We start from the raw sequence: 20,240 nt of genomic DNA, 5'->3' as shown, positions 1-20,240 counted from the left end.
GTGCTATAGCAGGATAGGGAACTCATCATCATGGGTGGTCCTGGAGGACTTCCTTGAGGAGGTGACATCTAGCCTGGGTCCTGAAAATGCACAGGAAGGAGTCTGGCCTGTTATAGGAGGTTGAGGATATAAGATGACAAAGGGCTTGTCATGACTCAGGCGGGCACAGGTACAAGGCAAGCTGGGACTTCAGTACACAGACCAGTGCAGAAAGGGAGGGAGCTGGGACCAGTAGAAGCAGAGGCTTGACAAAATGTTCAAGGTACAAGGTTGACTTCTTCAGAAAGAGCAAATGTTTTTGGTTCACATTGTCCACTGGCGTGTGGAGACTTGAGGCTTGATTCAAGCAGCCCTACAGTCTAAGAGGGTCTAGTTGGGTGGACTAGTCTTGTCTAGTTGGGTCTAGATGAGCATCACACGTGGGTGGATGGCACCAATGGTCTCATGGAACTGCAGGCAGGCTCTGGCAGTGAATTTAGAGCAGGACCCCAGCTAGCAGCTGGGGCTCGGGAGGTAGGCTCAGCCTCCTGGAAGGAGTTGGGAAAACTTGGTCAGATGTCAGCACTCCATCACTGTGGAGGCTAGACCCACTTTCTCCCTGATCCCTGAACTGATTGCAGTCTGCTGTCAAAACCCTGCGGATGCTGGATTCTTCTTTCTGGGCATGTCGTCTGTCTCCACCATGCCTGCCCCACCCCCTGTGGCTAAGAGGTGAAAAATGGCTGTTCCAGACACTAGCTTGCCTTAAGGCAGCTCCAAGACTTGCCTCAAGGCAGTGAAGCCATCTGCTGACTCTCCGCTTCACAAGCAGAAGGATGCCTGATTGTCCACATGTAGCCACACCCTGCCACGAGCAGTGCCTCGAGAGACTCGATGACAATTTAGAAAGTGCGAATATCGGACAAGCCGAGATCATGGGTGACATATATTGACAGGCTGAGATGTGAAGGAAATGGGATGGGCCATGTCTGATTAGCAATATCAAGACACGTCCGGATCCTGCCTTTCAATGGCGCCCACGGCCAAGGTCCGGATGGTGGCACTGCCTCAACATCCCCACTGTGTGGCTGGGGACCTGGGCGATGTTGACGTGTGGCGGTTAGACTGTTATCTGATGAGCTCCATACTCATTTTAATAATGGGACCAGTTGAGGTACAGTTGGCGTAAGTAGCATCACGTCACTCTCCAGCTTAAAGCCCTTCCTTCAATGGCTCCCCCTACTTCCTTTGGGGAGGAAGTAGTACATTTTGCACATAGCCCACCAGGTCTTAGGTGCTCTGACCCCCACCTCTCCTCCTCCACCATGCAGTCTCACGTTTCCCTTGCCCAGTGCCTCCCAGGCACACTGGTCTCCCGGGCATTTTTCAGGCACCCCCAGCACAGTGCCAGGCACCGAGCACAAACTCAGCAAATAAATGTTGATGAATGAACGAGAGGCAGGGAGGCTGCTAAGAGACAGTTGCAATCTAGTGAGAGATCATAGTGCTGCGATTTGGGTGGATCTCTCTCCAGATACAAGCGCTCTGAGATCAGAAACCTAGCTTGTTTGCTGCCCCTCTGCCTAGAACAGTAGCTAAAACCGAGTAGATGCCGGTATATTTATTGAGTGAGCGAAATGAAGTGGAATGAATGAAAGAATGAACGGATAAAGGGAGTAGTGGTGAGAAATGGGAGAGACTCAGTAGGCAGGACCAACAGGGTTTGGTGATTAATGAATGTGGAGGTGGGGAGGGGCTGGGAGAGAAGGAAGAGGCAAGGATGAGCCCAAATTCCTGACTTGGGCGCTGGGGGGAAGGAGGTACGATTCACTAAGATGAGGAACACGGGACAAGGACGAGGTTAATGGAGGAAGGAGGCTGCGCTCATGAGGCCAGTTTTAGACACTGCGAGTCTGCAGCATCTGTAGGATATCTGTGAGAAGAGGTCCAGTGGGCGGCTGGATATATTAGTCTGAAACTCAGGAATGAGAACTGGGCTGGAGAGAATAGATTGGAGAGGGATCAGCCTATGGGTGTTAATTTAAAGCCAAGTCAGTGTATGAGATTGCAATGTGACAGGTAGCGTGGCTGTATAATGATATAGAAAATATGGTCCCTGCTCTCATAACCAATACAAAATCAAAATTTGATGTGGACCTTTAAACTGTTTACAAACCCATCCATGTCTCCATAGCAACCTTGAAGAGAAGAGATAGTTCTGTCCTTATCTCAGGAGGGAGACACACACAGATGGCGGCCGTGCCCTAATGCAGGAGATGTTCTGGCTTCACGTGGGTCACACAAAGAATGGCACCTGGAAATTCTATGCTAGCTGGTCCAAACCTGTGTCTTCCCCCACGTCTCAGCCATGGGGCCACAGAGATGGACAGAGAAGTGTGAATCAGTCCTTTTCAAATTTCCTTTTCTCTAGTTCTGTCTCTCTACACCCACCACTCCACCAAAGCCATCCTGGGAGTGGTGGTAATGATCAAAATTGCTGAATCCGAAGGTATTTCGGTAAGCACCTCACCTGGTTTTTCTGTAACATTCACGCCTGTGGCCATTTCCTATTTCTTTCAACAGTCCCCCCGTGGCTTTGGTGGAAACGATCGCAGACCATGTGTACGAGTGCTTCCCATGTGTCAGGGCTCCACTAAGCATGCTCCACGGTACCTTGTTTTCCTCACAACAGCCCTGGGAAGTATGTACAGTTATCCCCACTTCACAAATGAGAAACAGGCTCCAAAAGGTTAAGTACCCTCCCAAGAGCATCCGAGCTAGAGAGCTGAAGTGGTTGGATTTGAATCCAGGACTTTTGAAAACAAAAGGCTGTATCTTTAAGCACTAAAATAGGGTCCCTTTCCTGGTTCTGCTGCTGTCTCCCAGATCATCCTTCCTCCACCTCTTTTCAGGCCCCTCTTGGCCCCTCCCCTGCAAGGCTGCTCTCGTTACTGTTCTTTCTGTGACCCACTACGAAAATAAAACTCCTTCTCTAGTTCAGGTTTCTCTCCTGACCGCTCCAGGGTCTGGAGTCCTCCGGCGCATCCTTACCTGTGTGGCCACCAGGGGCCTCGTGCTCAGCTTGCTCACCACTGAAGTCACAATCACTTCCCTCCACTCATTCCTTCCCCCAAGTCCTTATTGTGTTGTACGGCACCACATGGGCTCCATCAAAGGAGCCAGAAATTGGGGACTTATCTTCAGCAATCCTTTACCACCACACCCAATAACCAAATACTCTTGATTCTGTCCTCCCAGTCCTCTCTTCCCCATTTCCACATCTACTATTTCATTCAGACCGTCCTCTCTTACCTAGACCAGTGCCTCTTCGCTGGTCTCCCATCTCAGCTGTAACCCATCCAATCTGCCTTCTAAGGAGTATTCCTAAAAATCCAATCACGTTGCACTCAATTTTTGGTCCTACCCTGGCTTCCTAGGATAAAGTGTGTGGCCCACACTGCCTTGCCTGACCTGGCCTCTGAGTATCTGTCCCCTCCACTCACCCCCAGCATCCGATGCCCTCAGGCAAGCCCTAGACGTGCGCCCTCTCCCAAGCACATCTGTCCTACTGTCATCTGCGTGGTCATCGGTCCAGTCTAAGCTCAGATGTCATCTGTTCAAAGCCTTTAAAAGTCTCCTTCCTCCTATTTTTGCCCCCTCTGTGCCCTGTCTATTTATGTCACAGTCCCTGTAACACTGACAGCACGTAGGTGTTTACCAGTCTGCTTCCCTATCCTGGAAGCTGAGTTCCTTGGAAGCAACACCTGGAACGTGAGGCCTTACACGTTGGGATTCCACTCCTGGTGCCAAGTGCCTACTGACTGTCCAACGCGTGTGTGCTAACTGATGGAATGAAGAGTGGAGGAGCCTCTGAATCCGACCCCTGTTCTCAGAAACTGGACAGGGAGTCCCTAAGATACTGGATGACGTTGAGGAGACTGGGCTGCACTGGGGCTAGCTGAGGTTTCCCACCTTCCAAAGGGGCCCCAGTAGCTTCTCCATGGAGATAAAGCAGCCGGCAGGCCTGCACCAGCACTTTGTCTTCCTTAACTGCAGCAGCTCTGCATCCCAGGAGCAGAAACAAGCTATATCACAACTCTGGTCTGCTGGGTGAACTATGAATATTTAGACCAAGATGTGGCTTTAGCTTTAGTGGATAAACCATTGGGTTTAAAGCCAGAAGATTAGGGTTTGAGTTCGTCGGCCTCTAGGATTTATGAAATGTACGATTTCCGACAGTCTTGTAACATCTCTGAACTCTTTTTTCCCACTTGGAACCCAGGAATGAAAAGTCCTGCTCACCTACTGCCCAGGGTTGCTATGAGGCTGAAACAAGGTTATAGGTCAATGCTCCATGACCGTCTACAGTGCTGAGGAAACACTGTTGTCCTTTCCCTCGGGGTCCTGCAGGGCAGAGGGAACACGCTCTGAGGCCTCAAACCTCGTCAGAGACGTGGGGCTTTGTGCAGGCCAGGTGGGAAGCTTCCGCAGAGGCAGTTTTTAAACACAGGGAACATGGAGGAAATACCACAGAATTTATGGAGTGAAAGCTTTAAAAAGAAACACGAGACTTAAGTCAAAACAGTTGACTCAACTCTGGGGGAGGCGTCTGCCTGGAAGTAGGAGAGAAAAGAGCTAGACTTGGAGTGGGTTGAGACAGAAGGGTAAGCTCTGTGGAGTGTCCCATGGAGCAGGGAAAACCTCAGTACACAGCTCGGGGGAGGGAAGCTGACTGTCTCTGCAGAGGGTAGCACCTACTTGCATTTTTGAAATTCCACTTTTGAGAATGTTGCTTGGGCTATACTCAGGCAAGGCCACAGTGATATGCATAAGGATGTTCACTGAAGCCTCATTTGTAGTTGGGAAAACTTGCAAACAGCTTGAATGCCATTCGACACAGGATGGGCTACATGAATTACAACACATCCAACCAGGGGAATCCCGAGAAGCAAATGATGTGTATCTCTGGGTATGAACACGGAAAGATATTCGCCATACGGAGAATGAAAAGGCCAGTTGTAGATGGCATGGATATGATGATCTTGTTTTCATAAAAACTAAAAATACACCTGTGCTTGCATATGCATAGAAAAAGATAGGGGAGGGCATATGCTAACTGCATGCTAAGAGTTTGTCTCTGGGAGTTGGGATTATAGGCTATTTTCTATACAGTTCTGTAGAGTTGTTTTTTTAAATAGATATATATTGAAAAGAAAATATCCAGAGATATTTTCTTCCCTGGTGGACCAGTGGTTGAGAATCCGCCTGCCAATGCAGGGGACACGGGTTCGAGCCCCAGTCTGGGAAGACCCCACATGCCGTGGAGCAACTAAGCCCATGCGCCACAACTACTGAGCCTGCGCTTTAGAGCCCACGAGCCACAACTACTGAGCCTGTGTGCCACAACTACTGAAGCCCACGCGTCTACAGCCCGTGCTCCACAGCAAAAGAAGCCACTGCAATGAGAAGCCCACACACTGCAACGAAGACTCAATGCAGCCAAAAATTAAAATAAATAAATTTATAAAAAAAATCCAGAGAATAAAGGCCTAATATTTAATTATGGTAAATATCATGGCAACAGTCTGCTCCCATCCTGGAAAAATCCCAACCAGCGTGTCCCTGCATTGTGTCACAGATACTGAAATTGTAATACATCCTTAATCACGTTATTCTCCTGATGAAAAGCCTTAAAACCTCTCATATTTGACCCTTCCACTCCATCCCAGTTCACTTACTGTCCACAATTCACTGAGTATTATCTCTGCTCTGAGGCGAGTGTAGAATGGGGGTGATTATCTTTCCACGGCATTTACAGCTTCCACAAATCACAAATCACACAAAAAGGGTTCCAACAATATTAGTCGGAGGAGTGAATGTGTGAAATTGATGTCACTAGGGGAGGTGGTCACCCCTGAGGACATCTCTGAGCTGGTGGCCAGCATCAAAGCCGTCTCCGTGAAGCAGGCAGGGCCTGTGCTAGGCCCACAGGTCCACGGCGGGATGGGAGGAGTACATTCTAGATGCAGATCCTGAAAAGGAAGATGAGGGTCCTGGGCTCTATCACCAGGCAGCTGTGGGACTTTGTACCATCACTTTCCCTTTCTGGGTTTTCGTTTCCCCCTCTGTAAATAAGAGGTCACCATGGGCTTGGTCAACAGACTTTCCAAGCACTTTCCTAAAAGCACATCTGGGCTGTTCATAAATGTCCCTTAAGAGGGATCCCGTGGTCAAATGCACTTGGGGGATGCTGTTCTCTGCACCCCCCTCTTGGAGAGTTCCCATGCACATCGGCAGGTTCAAGTTTCCGAGAGGTCTTGAGTAAATAAACTTACGTATCAATGCTCACACCAGCATTTCTCACTTTCATTCCACCTTGGAACCTTAATTTCTTTTCCTGAGCATCTTTCTGTTACAGACATTGGTCTAAGTAATATCTGAGGTTCTTCCAACGCTCTGAATCCGTGGCCATGATGAACCACGCCAGTTCTCGATCCTCCCACATCCCACACAGTGGTGCCTGTGGCTGAAAGCACCATATTTCTGATGGCCCTTGTGGAAGCACAGCTTGGTTTTGTGAGGAGGACACACAGATCCGTTAACATCTCAGTATGGTACTGATCATATGGGACAAAAGAGACATGGAATATGGAGAGAGGACAGGAAGTCCGAAAGGGCTGAGCTGGAGCATGGGGCACTGGTCCAGATGTGATGCAGCTGTTGGGGGACATCTAAGTAGAGATACAAAATAGGGAGTCAGGGCAAATGGTTAGAGAAAGGGGAAGGTGCTTGGAAGGTACTTGGTACTTGTGCGGTTCACTCCCTTATTTGTGGCTCATCTATGCCTCTGGATTTAACTACCATTTACGTATTGGTGCCTTCTACGTTTGAATATAACCTTTTGATTAAGAGTATGGGCTTTAGAGTCATACATCCCATGCCTCAGTTTCTACTTCTCTAAAATAGGGTTAATAATAAGCGTTACTTCATAGAGTGGCTTATGAGGATTAAATGAGCTAACATATCTGGATGTTCTTAGAATAGTAACTCGCACATAGTAAGTACTTCATAAATGGTATTGTCATTATTCATTATTATTACTTACATTTCCAGCTGAGATTCCTCTGTGACTTGACAGCTCCACTCTGAGGTATCCCAGGCATCTCAAACTTAACAGGACCAAAATTCAATTTTTATGCACAGAGCATTTTTTTCTATATTTGTGATTATAATTTGAGTTGTTTATGTTGCCATTGGCCTTTGGTATCATAGCCCTTGAAGTAGATACATCATAATTAATATCACTTTGTCCCTACTGTTGAACATTTTTCACTCTTCCCAATTTTTTTTCTTCTTTTGATTTTTTCTTTTTTTTTAATTGAAGTGTAGTTGATGTACAATATTGTACCAATCTCTGCTGTACAACAAAGTGACCCATTTATACACATACACACTTTTTTCGTATTCTTTTCCAGTATGATTTATCACAGGATATTGAATATAGTTCCCTGTGCTATACAGAAGGACCTTGTTGTTTATCCATTCTAAATATAATAGTTTGCATCTACCAACTTCAAACTCCCAGTCCATCCCTCTCCCTCTCCCCCTCCCCCCTGGCAACCACAAGTCTGTTCTCTATGTCTGTGAGTCTGTTTCTGCAAAACCCAGCTTTTGATCTTCCCAACAATACCACATCTTTCCCCAGCCTTCCTCATCTCAGTGAATGATGCTCCCTCAAGTCAGGAACCTGGGGGGTCAGATGTGCTACCTCCTTCCCCTCCCTTCTGTAGCCAATCCACCAGGAAATTCTGCAGAGTCAATCCCAGAATAGATTTCTAATTCCTCTACTTCTTTCCGCCTCCCATCCCTATTCTCGTGTGAGCAGCCTCATCTCGGGATGAACGAAATAGTCTTCCAAGTGCCTTCCTACTTTTCCTTCCATGAATTCTTCACGTGGAGCCAGAACAACTCTAACAAACAGAAATACGACCACACTGAACTTCCCTGGTGGCGCAGTGGTTAAGAATCCGCCTGCCAATGCAGGGGACATGGGTTCAAGCCCTGGTCCGGGAAGATCCCACATGCCGCAGAGCAACTAAGCCCGTGCGCCACAACTACTGAGCCTGCGCTCCAGAGCTCGCGAGCCACAACTACTGAAGCCTGCGTGCCTGGAGCCCATGCTCCACAACAAGAGAAGGCACTGCAATGAGAAGCCCATGCACTGCAACGAAGAGTTGCCCCCGCTCGCCGCAGCTAGAGAAAGCCCGCGTGCAGCAACGAAGACCCAACACAGCCACAAATAAATAAATAAATAAATTTATAAAAAAAAAAAAAAAGAAGAAGAAATACAACCACGCTAAACTGCTAAGTTGCACATCAAATGAAGCCCAGGCTTCTCACTGTGGCTCTGAGCTGTCTGCTCTCTGTCGATGTCTCCACCTCCCCCCAGCTGCTCCCCCAGCTGGCCCACTGGACTCTCTCAGGTTCCCACAATGCGGGGACTTCTTCCCCACCTTAGAGCCTTTATCTTTTTTTTTTAAATTAATTAATTATTTATTTATTTATTTTTTTGCCGTACGCGGGCCTCTCACTGTTGTGGCCTCTCCCGCTGCGGAGCACAGGCTCCGGACGCGCAGGCCCAGCGGCCATGGCTCACGGGCCCAGCCGCTCTGCGGCATGTGGGATCCTCCTGGACCGGGGCACAAACCCGTGTCGCCCACATCGGCAGGCGAACTCTCAACACCGCACCACCAGGGAAGCCCTAGAGCCTTTATCTTGTCACACTTTTTGGCCCGAAGGCTTTGCCCGCGGCTCTTTACCGGAAGGTCTCCTCCTCACCTGAGACTCTCAGCTTCAAGCTTTCCTCCTCGGACAGATTTCCTCCCACACTCTCTTAATGGGTTACCCCAGTCATTCCCAGTCACAGCCCCATGTTCACAACCTTCACAGCACCGTTCTCAACTCGCTATTACTTATTTCTTTGTCTACCTGTTTACTGTCTGTCTCTCCCCAGAGAAAATTCTCCAGAGTCTAGTACTTCTATTTTCCAAACTCTGTAGACTCAGCACAGAGCCTGGCCCCCATACGTGGTGAATAAACAAATGAGTGTCATGGTGAGTGAATGATTTCCTCTCTGAAACACCTTCCAGTTACTAAAGGTATCATACGCTGACTAATAAGCAAAAAAGAATTCTGTCTACCTTAGTCAGATAAGCTCAGAGCGAGAACAAGGGACCCATACATGAGCCAGTGGATATGCTATTAGACATTTAAGAAATCCTCCAACTCATGATGAGAGGGCTGGCCCGAGGCAAGATCTTCAGTCTGTCCCAACAGGCAGTCACCAGGGACCCCACTGAACCCACAGGTGTCACTGGACCCCAGGAATGAATGAACTTAATGGGATGGATATCCTCAGTGCAGCCAGCATTCTTCATCAGGCTGATGTCTGGCCTCAAATTTTTCTGGGACATTCAGTCTCCTCACCCATATCATCATTTAATTACAAATTAATTTTTTAAAAGAAGAATCTTTCTTTTTTATTTTTTTGCGGTTCGCGGGCCTCTCACTGTTGTGGCCTCTCCCGTTGCGGAGCACAGGCTCCGGACGCGCAGGCTCAGCGGCCATGGCTCACGGGCCCAGCCGCTCCACGGCATGAGGGATCTTCCCGGACCGGGGCACGAACCCGCGTCCCCTGCATCGGCAGGCGGACTCTCAACCACTGCGCCACCAGGGAAGCCCGAGGGGTCTTTCTTTAAGGACTACTTGTCACAGCAGAAATCTATGGTTGCAACCATTTTCTTTCCCAGCAAACAGGGAGCCAGTTCTGCTGCTGCTTCCCGGGGAAGTTAATGTAAATGTTTATTGGCTGTACAGTCATCAAGAAAATAAAGTTGCTGATTCACTGCCTTACACTGAAACCCTTTGTTTTCCCCTCCTCTTCCTTCCTCTTTATAAGAAGGCACTTCTGAGAAAGAGCACATTTCAGGGACCCACTTGATGTGATGTTTTCTTGGTTGCCTAAGTCTTTCATCTGCGGATCGTGGTTCCTGTAACTGCAGGGGGACCAGCCCCACCCTTTCCTCTGGAGGACCACCCCTCTAGGGTCTCTGAGGAACAATGGAAGTCTTGGGGTTCCTCAGACTGGAAGCCAGTGGCCCCATGGTGATGGTAGCCCTGTCAGTGGTCCTCTTGGTTCTCCTGAAGTGGTAAGTGCAGCCAGCATGTTCCAATGACTGTGACATTGTCAGGAATAGCAGCCGTGGAGCCCTGCTGGAGCCGGGGTGGGGTATGTGGGAGTGTGTTTTTCTTCCCCTCTAACCTAGAGGGAGTTGAGTATTAACACAGCTTCAGAATTGAAAGCAAACAGCCAGGTTAATCTTTTGCTCAAATGCACGAGATGGAGGTGTCAGGAAAGACTGGTGATTCAGTGGCTGAGAACGCTACACGTAATTAAGTTTGAAAGAGATGGAAAAAGCAACAAATTGGAAAGGTTTGGGGAGAAGTAGCTCCTTGCACCCCCATCCTATCTTCTCACCTCGTTTTTCTAAGATCCTCTCCCCAGGTTGCATTTACAGCAGATGCAGCCTCTTGGGTCTGATGACATTAAAAACAAAAAAAAAGATATAGGAGCTGTCTGGCAACATGGGCCACTTCGTAGAATGTCATTGACAGGGCTTTCTGTAGGTTTAAGGGCAAAGTGGTGGAACTAATTTCCTCATTTTCTAATATTTGATGGAAGGGAATGGATTCCAACGAACGCAGTGTGTGCAGTGCCACAAAGTCTGAGACCCTGGGGGAATCTCAAATTTAAACTGGGAGTAACCTCCCGTGATTTAGTTAATTCAACAGGAGGTTTTCTGAAGTCTGGCTTGATCGAAGGCTGGATGGAAGGCCCCACAATATGTTCTATTTGTACATATTCACCCTGTCGGCAAAACTTATTAAAGTTACCCACTCCATCAAAAGCACCTGAATTTAGGCGGCTCTGGTTTTTGAGGGGAAAGTGGAAAAAATAATGGAGAACTTCAGTTTGAACAGAATTTCAATTTATGTCTCCGGTAGTAATAAAGCCTCCTCTAGATTAATAACTGGGAAAGCACTTTGAAAAGCATCAAGCGTTATGCAAATGTGAGGTATTATTCTTTTGGAATTTGCATAGCTGAAAATGGAACTCACGTCTGATGTTCTAGGATGATGAAATTACCTCTTGGAAATTGGCTCTGAAACACAGCTTCAGTCCCAGTGCTGTTTTGCTTTCTAACTGGTTTAATTATCTTTTGAACTTTTCTCAGTGTGGCTTATCTTGCCTTGAAACCAGCCACATGCAAACCCAGGAGCAAGCGGTACCCCCTCTCCCCCCCAACTCCATTCATCCACCTCAGCTTCTGCTCAGAGATGAGATGCACTTAGCGCAGTGCCTGACACGTAGCGGGTGCTCAGTAGATGTCAGCCACTATCATTAACTATCATTTATATAACCTAAACGCACAGGAAAATAAGTCTTCAGTGCTTTAGGTATATTTAAAATTTCTCATTAATATGCTTATTAATATTAATTTCTCATCGACAGTTGTGCTCTGATTGTGATTCTCGAAGTGTGTCCAACCTGAGGCCTCCAGGTGGTCTCGCAGCATCATTGTTTCTATTGCACACTTCACTGTGCTTCTGTTTCTGTCTTTATTGGGTCTTTTTAATTTCCGTAGTCTTGACTTCCAGCTCAGTGCCTGATATACAGTACGACCTCGATAAACATCTGATGAATGGATGAGTGAATTGCATACATTAATGTTGCTCTGGTCACGGAAAGAGGCATGTGTCCTGACTGATAAGTTGGCTGTAACTGGGTGTTTCTAATCAGCGTAGATCAGAGTCACGGCCAATAACACCATACCATTCAGCAAGGCAGTTGTGCATTTGTAATCTGTTCTGGGGCCATGCTAATAACCTGGGTCAAAGACACAGAGATAAGAGAGATGCATGAAGCAGAGATGGTGAATAGGAAGTGAGGGCCGACTTCTATTGGTTCTTGCAAAAATATTTATTGATTTGTTCATGTGTGCCAGGCATGGCGTGAGGCCCTGGTACAAGGTCAGAAAACAGGAGGTCTGGATCAGATGCCCAAGGTTGGGGAGACGTGGAGGTTCTGGGTGAGCTCGGTGTCTGTTGAGGATAACGCCGAAGAGAAGGAGGCAGCAGGAGGGAGTAGCCATGGCCGTGGCCGTGGCTCTGGTGCTCCTGGGTCTATCCCTTGATCAGTTCAAGGTCACCATCCTTGGGCTCTCAACCCTCCTCTTCCAGGCAAGACTCCAGGTAGCCTCTGAGCAACAGACATCAGCTTGAATGCGGCAGGGCCTCCCTCCAGCTTCATTTTCTCGACAGGGTGCATGTGGGAGACAGAGGGGCACTCTGGGAGAGCTGGGGGTGGAGAGACCCTCACAGCCATGTGGCCCCCGAGGAGATCTTGTGGAGGGTGCTGTCCTGAACGTTTAAACTCCTTAGTCTTTCCTTTAAGAGTCCCCCCTGTCATTGGACCAGGCAAGTGTGCAATGAAAGCCTTGACTCTGGAAAGGTAACAAGAGGAGGACCACTTCTTGTCTGCTCAACGAGCCTAGGAGTTCTTTCAAGGCAGGACAGAGGTCCTGTATCTCATTGCAGTTCTGGAAACTTCTGTCCATGACTCAGATGTTCTTCTAGCATCTGGTTGAATGCGGGTAAAGTGAAGAAGTACACATTCATCAGCCCAGCACCCGGGACGTAGTGTTTGGTCCCTGACTCAGCGGCTTCATCCACCAGGCTCTGACCCCAACCTGTGGGCCTGGCAGTTCTGTGAACAGTCACGTTGCTGCAGGCGTCCGTGCCTCTGCCCTTGCTGGTCTCCATGCTTGGAATCCCCTTCCTCCTCTCTTTCCTTCAAGGAGCTCAGGGGCACCTCCTCAGGGAAGCTTCTCCTGTTTGCCCAAGACACTGAGAAGTCCCACTCACTGTTGTTTTCCTCATGACTCTCATCTCCACCACCACCCTTGCATGCAGTTGGTGCCTAATAAATGTTGGCTCGACTCTCCCCTGGCATTTTTCTTTCTTTCTTTCTTTCTTTTTTTTTTTTGGCCACACCATGCAGCTTGCGGGATCTTAGTTCCCCGACCAGGGATTGAACCTGGGCCAATCCTGGACAGTGAACCGCTGCACTGCCAGGGAATTCCCATCCACTGATATTTTCTTGCTGGTTCTTCTCTTAGGCATCACAGCTCAGTACAAATCTAATTCTTCTGCCCACGTGCATCACCCTTTTCCTGAAAGCCTATTGTGTTTTCAGTTTGGACCGACTTGGTGTCCACGTTTCTAATAGTTACAAGTGCACTGTTTTTGAATCTCCACTCACCTTGTACAGCAAGACCATGGCATGTACTTAATAAACACTTCTTAATAATTAAGTGTTGTGTGAATTTAGAAAGAAGACAAAAGAGTCAATTTCATCTAAAAAGAGACTAATATAACATAGGCATAGTATATTTTGATAGTTTTCCCCAAACTGCATTTGACACAATTTTTTGATGACAGTCACTTAAAGTGACAGTTATGAGGCTGAGCTGCGTGCACTGGGGTCTGAGGAGATCACGGCTGTTCCACTGGGGCTGGAGATGAGCTGGTATGTAGAATACATTAGCTAGAAGCACATGAAGCACATGCGAAGGTGATCTAAACTCGTGATAAAACATTTTTTAAACTCATTTTTTCTGTATAAAATTGTTGGAAATGCTGACTTCCGGAAGAGATTTGATGTACGAGAAATAAGTTGTGTGAGTTGAATAGTGGTAGAGGCAATCTTAAGTATAGTGTATTTAAACTTTCAAGTGTACCTACGAACTGGCAGCTTTTGGTAAGATGAGGGTTTCTTTATTAAGAAAGAGTGTAAGGACTCCCCAGATAATTATGTACAAGTTCATCTGCCCCATCCATACAGACAGAAAGTAGATGAGTGGTTGCCAGGGGCTGGAGGAGGGGAGAAGGGAGTGGCTGCTGATAGGTATGGAGTTTCTTTTGGGGCTGATGAAAATGTTCTGAAACTAGACGATGGTGATGGTTGCACAGCTCTGTGAATGTACTAAAACCACTGAATCACGTACTTTAATAAAAGGATGAATTTTATGACATGTGAATTATATTGCAATAAAAAAATTCATGTACCCAGAAAAAAAAAAAAAGAAAGAGAGAAAGAATATAAAGAAATAGCCTCGATATTAATAGTGGTTTTCTTCCAATGGTGGGATTATGGGTGATTTTTTTCTTCCTCTGGTCTTTCTGTATCTTCCGTATTCTTTTTTTAAATGAATATCAATTATTGAGCAAAAAAAGAGAAATTTTACTAAAAAGAACAGGGAATTGCTCCTCTCTAGTGCTGAAGAGGAAAGCAGTTTTATGCTTTGGGCATAGAGGTCTTGAGACTGTAAGCTAACTATTTCTACAGCAAAGTGGAATGTACAGGGGAGTTTGGAGTAATCAGGGAGCTTCTTGGCTGATGAAGCAGTGAGAAAAGTAAACCGTGGTTGTTGCATTAAGTAACTAAACAGTCAAAGCAGTTAAATATATAAATATGGTGGAAACTGAGAAGAGTTGTCTTGGGAAGGTGGAAGGGCTTTCAACGCCAAGCTGCATTTAAATCTCAGGAGCCTGAGACCCAGAGGTATAAATCAAATGGACATTAAAATAGGAATCAGGGTAAGTTAGTGTTCTGATCTAGTCTCATTCTAAGACCAGGTTAAATTAAATTGTGAAAGGTGATTATTAAGACTTAAGACTACAATGAAAAAGTCCATCCCTGTACTTGGAAGTTTCTTTCTCAGAGAGCTTCCTTTACATGTGGAAAAACTGGATTCTAATTCTAGACCTACATCTAATCACAGGCCATATTTAAAAGAAACCACTGCTCTCTGGGATGCAAGATGGTTCAACATATACAAATCAATAAACCTGATACACCACATTAACAGAATGAAGAATAAAAAATCCTATAATTATCTCAATACATGCAGAAAAAGCATTTGACAAAATTCAACTTCCTTTCATGATAGACACTCTCAACAAACTCGGTATAGAAGGAATGTACCTCAACATGATAAAGGCCATAGTATATGACAAACTCACAGCTAACACCATAATCAACAGTGAGAAGCTGAAAGTTTTCTGTCTAAGATCAGTAACAAGACAAGAATGCTCACTCTTGTCGCTTTTATTCAGCATAATGCCAGAAGTCCTAGCCAGAGCAATTAGACAAGAAAAGGAAATAATGGGCATCCAAATGGGAAAGGAAGAAGTAAAAATACCTCTGTTTGCAGAGCATATGATCTTATATATGCAAAATCCTAAGGACTCACAAAAAAAACTGTTAGAACTAATTAATGAATTCATTAAAGTTGCAGGATAGAAAATCAACATAAAAAATCAGTTGTATTCCTACGTACTAACAACAAACTATCTGAAAAAGAAATCAATCCCGTTTACAATAGCATCAAAGGGAATAAACTACTTAAGGAAAAATTTAACTAAGGAGGTAAAAGATCTACGCACTGAAAATTATACGACACTGATGAAAAAAATGGAAAAGGTTGCGAAGTACATGGAAAGATATCCTGTGTTTATGCATGGGAAGAATTAATATTGTTAAAATGTTCATACTACCCAAAGTGATCTACAGAGTCAATGCAACCCCTATCAAAATTCCAATGGCATTTTCCACAGAAATAGAAAAAAAATCCTAAAATTTGTATGGATCCACAAAAGACTCTGAATCGTCAAAGCAATCTTGAGAAAGAAGAACAAATGTGGAGGCATTGCAATTCCTTTTTTTTTTTTGGGGCCGCGCACCTTGTGGGATATTAGTTCCTGACCAGGGATCAAACCTGTGCCCCCCTGCAATGGAAGCACAGAGTCCTAACCACTGAACAGCCAGGAAATTCCCCATCACAATTCCTGATTTCAAACTATATTACAAAGCTATAGTAGTCAAAACAGTATGGTTCTGGGCTTCCCTAGTGGCGCAGTGGTTGAGAGTCTGCCTGCCAATGCAGGGGACACGGGTTCATGGCCCAGTCCGGGAAGATCCCACATGCTGCGTAGCAGCTGGGCCTGTGAGCCATGGCTACTGAGCCTGCGCGTCCGGAGCCTGTGCTCCACAACGGAAGAGGCCACAGCAGTGAGAGGCCCGCGTACTGCAAAACAAAACAAAACAAAACAAAAAAACAGTATGGTTCTGGAATAAAAACAGACACACAGATCAATGGAACAGAATAAAACATCCAGAAACAAACGGTCAATTAATTTTTGACAAAGGATTCAAAAATACACAATGGGGAAAGGATAGTCTCTTCAATAAATGATGCTGGGAAAAGTAGATAATCATATGCAAAGTAATGAAATTGGACCCTTATCTTATACCATAAACAAACAAAAAACTCAAATTGGATTAACAACTTAAATGTAGGACCTGAAACTGTAAAAATCCTAGAAGAAAACAGAGCAAAAGCCCCACGACATTGGTCTCGGCAATGATGTTTTGGTGTTTTCGACACTAAAAGCACAGGCAATAAAAGCACAAACAAGTCAGTGGGACTGCATCAAACTAAAATTTTCTGCACAGCAAAGGAAACACTGAACAAAATGAAAGGCCACCCGGTACCTTCTAGATTTACTCCATGACTGCTTCATCTGTTGATGGTCTTGCTTGGGCTGGTCTGTGCTGAATGCAGCTGCAGCTGCTGGTGGTGAAAAAGAAGTCAGATAAGACCCAATGGGTCCACTAGTGACTGCTCCCTCTCCTGCCTGGGCCCCCTACTCTTCCTCAGTGGCAGTTCCTATGGTGCTGATTGTCCCAGGAGCCGGGAAATACTCTCCGGAAGTGGCTTTTGGGGGCCTTTTAGCTTCGTGCATGATTTTTTTTTTTTTTTTTTTTTTTTTTGCGGTACTCGGGACTCTCACTGCTATAGCCTGTCCCACCGCGGAGCACAGGCTCCGGACGCGCAGGCTCAGCGGCCATGACTCACGGGCCCAGCCACTCTGCGGCGCGCGGGATCCTCCCGGACCGGGGCACGAACCCACGCCCTCTGCATCGGCAGGCGGACTCTCAACCACTGCGCCACCAGGGAAGCCCTCGTGCATGATTCTTGCTTCTCGCCTTCCAGCCCCAATCCTTCAGCCTTTCTGGGTCTCCAGCCAGTCACAGGTGGCTTTGGAAAGCAGAAAGGTCTTGGTCTAGGTCTTGAAACGCAGGGAAGGATTAGCAGAGGAGGGTGGACATTTTAGGTGGGCAAGTATCACAGGTGAAGGCAACATTGGGGTTTGTAACATTTGGTGGAACAGACCATTCAGAATGTGAATAATAGATGCATTTTAGAAATACATTTTAAAGGCCGTGGATAATTTCCAGTGTCCCAGAGCATGTAGAGAAGGATGAATGCTATTTGCCTTTTTTATTTTTTGTGCTTTTGTCTAGGATATGATTGGTACTTCCGTTTAATAATTCAGTGATGAGCTTGGAGATAAAATTGAGCCCCCTTATGAAAACTAGGTCTGTGTTTCCTTGAGGACCATTTTCACAGAATATCATTTTTTGTTTTCTCTTTTAAATAGCTATACACAATATCCCCAGCCTTCTTCTCACTTTATTGATTTTCCAGAACGAGAGTACGAGTTGTGATTATAAAGTAAGGTGACTGATTATTTTAGCATACACACCAGAACTTATACAGCCAAATGAATTTTATGACCTTCAAAGGCAGTTTCCTGATAGGCTATAGCCTTACTGCAGATATGCCATATCAGAAAACACATTCTTAGCACTTTTCTTTGGGAATGGTCCTCGGTGTGTGAATGCGGTTTTTTGACCGCCCTCAAGGCAACAAATCATTGTCTTTGTTGAGAACGGATTGATTTTTTTAAAAACAGCCCAAATTTTGGCAGCTAAGTGATTAGACAGGGTAATATTATTTTTAATCCGAAACAAAATATGATTATAAGACAATAAAACTTGTTGTTCTTTACTGAGAAGTTTATGAGGCATTTCTGGAAGCCGAGGGATTCTGTCCGGCCACACTCATTGGGCCTATGAGTTGCTCTTAGTTTAGCTTTGTTTTAAAGAAAACAACAGCAATAATCTTAACCCTTATGGTTATACCTCTTCTTATCTTGTAAGGAATTCAGGCTTGTGGAATTGGTAGCATCGACTCTTTGGTCAGAGATGAAAGAAGAATCTCATTCATTCTATAAACAAAGCAGACCAATTTACATTGGTGCCTTACTGAGCTGCTTGAGTCAATGCTTGGTGCTGCTCTCCTGGGAGGACAGTGGTTCTTCCAGAAATAAAGCCACTGAATGGACCCTCCCCTCCACCCCTGAGTACCATGGTAACAACCTACCAGATAGGCTGTCATCTGCCACTGAGGGCAAGGGTCTCATCTTTGGGAACCTGAACAGCATGGCAAGGACTTGTTTCTGTTTGTAAAAATGACGTACGTCTCAACAAGGGGGCGAGACTTTGGGGAGAGCAGGGACAGGGGGCAGGTCTCGCGCTGCTGTGGATTGGCGCTTCAATTATTAAGCGCCACCTTGTCCCTGGTTTGCCAGAAATCTGTGATGCTGCACAATGTCCTGGGGGTGGGGGAGGGGCGTCAGCTGAGTGGGAGACCCCACGACCCCCGCCATCTCAGGTGTCTTTGGGCCCCCAGGCAAAGCCTGGCACGGGGCTACCCTGCGGGGCCATCCTAAACCTCTGGGTGGCCTTGCGAAGGTGTGTTTCTTAGGTTTCGCCTCAGCAGATGGAAATTCCCGAATATGGTCCCAGAAACAGATGGCTTTTTTTGCTCAAAGTTTTCTGGGAAAATCGTGTCAGAGAATGACAGCAAGGCCAACCTCTACCAAGAGTGGCTTCAACCACAACCCCATTTCCCAAGCCCTGCCCAGAACGCCCCGGAGAGAGCCAGCTCCGGGCACCAAACCCAGCAGCTGTCTCTGCCCTCTGAGCTGGAAGGTGCACTGAAACCCTCCCCGAGTCTCCCTCCTCCACCCCTTCTCTCCACACTCTGCCTGCACATCACAGACTCCTGCTGCCCGAATGCCCTCCCCTCTCTGTTTAAATGAAATCCCACCCACCCCTCAAAACCTTGTCCAAACGTTGCTCTTCCTGAACGTCTCCTTAGCCAGGCCAGCCCTCAAGAGCCTGGCCTCCTTTGAACTCCAGCAGTGCCTGCTGTCCCTTGGCACACACTGTCTTATTCTATTGTTCATGCCTGTGTCCTATTTCCTAGCCTGATGATAAGGCCCTGAGGGCAGGGGCTGAATCTTAAGACGGTGGGTGCCTTGTGCATAGTAGCTGCTCAGTAAACGTTAATGATCACAATCACGGCGCTGCTTCCAAACGACTGCCGTCACGTGTGCGTGCGAGCCAGTCTCCCTCTGACTGGCACACTAGTGCCACCATGTTCTCAACATCTGGCAGAATGCTTTGCGTGCGGGCCATTGAAAGAGTAAATAAATTCCTTCTTAGTTCATACGCTCATTGAATGCTGAAGGCTTTCTAGGCTATGTGCTGGTTCTACGTCATTGATGGGCTATGGATCACATGCCCATGAACTCAGATACATAAAGTAACTGTCACGTTAGAAATCAAAGGGCAAGGCTCCGATGCAAAAGGAGGGGATGGGATAGAACGCAGGACACAGCCATTTAGAAGATGAGGTATGCGGGGAGTACAGAACACTTGGTGTGTGAGCGGGGCGTCCTGACCACAGTGTAGGGAAGGGGGGGCATCCAGCCCCCAGCAGAGGCATCAAAGGGCAAATACTTCCTTCTTCACTGTTTCATTAACCGCTAATCCCCACAGTTCGAAGCACCGCTATCTAAACTCTTCACCAACATCTACTGTTTATATTATTTCCCCATAGGTCCTGTGTTCTATTGTCCAAACAACGATGTACATTTAAGTAATGAATGATTTATTTTCCCATTTTAATTATTCAAAGACAAGCCGATGGAAGCTCTGCCAACGAGAACCAGCATTAGTGTACCAAGTTATAATTCTTCTCCGAAGCAAAGAAACTTGACATTTTAGTTAACCTGCACAATCGTATTGTCAATAAAGGCACGATTTACATTTAGGCTCTTTGCAATGTTGAAAATGTCTCACGTACCCCCTTCCTATCTTCGCAAGTCAATAGGCATCTGGGAAGCCCAGGCTGTGAGCATTGTAAAGCACAGTCAGTTACACATTT

General features: G+C 46.5%; 1 protein-coding gene across 4 annotated transcripts in view; it reads left to right on the top strand.

Annotated features, from left to right (window-relative positions):
• The first annotated feature begins 9,960 nt into the window (after window positions 1–9,960).
• Window positions 9,961–20,240, top strand: part of TBXAS1 (thromboxane A synthase 1) — a 145,672-nt gene continuing 135,392 nt past the window's right edge. For 2 of the 4 annotated variants that reach the window (XM_022579812.3, XM_022579804.3), the window contains exon 1: window positions 9,964–10,187. In XM_022579812.3, the coding sequence (XP_022435520.1) occupies window positions 10,099–10,187 (89 nt within the window). In that variant the 5' untranslated portion in view covers window positions 9,964–10,098. Of the gene's footprint in view, window positions 10,188–20,240 lie in introns of all 4 variants that reach the window. The other 2 variants (XM_089917323.1, XM_022579794.3) reach the window with 2 other exon arrangements.

This window comes from Delphinapterus leucas, chromosome 9 (assembly GCF_059928025.1).
Source record: "Delphinapterus leucas isolate spDelLeu-1000000601 "Yukka" chromosome 9, BTC_Dleu_Yukka2, whole genome shotgun sequence".
In the NCBI taxonomy this organism is placed as follows: Eukaryota; Metazoa; Chordata; class Mammalia; order Artiodactyla; family Monodontidae; genus Delphinapterus; species Delphinapterus leucas.
This window is presented reverse-complemented; position numbering and strand designations above follow the sequence as displayed.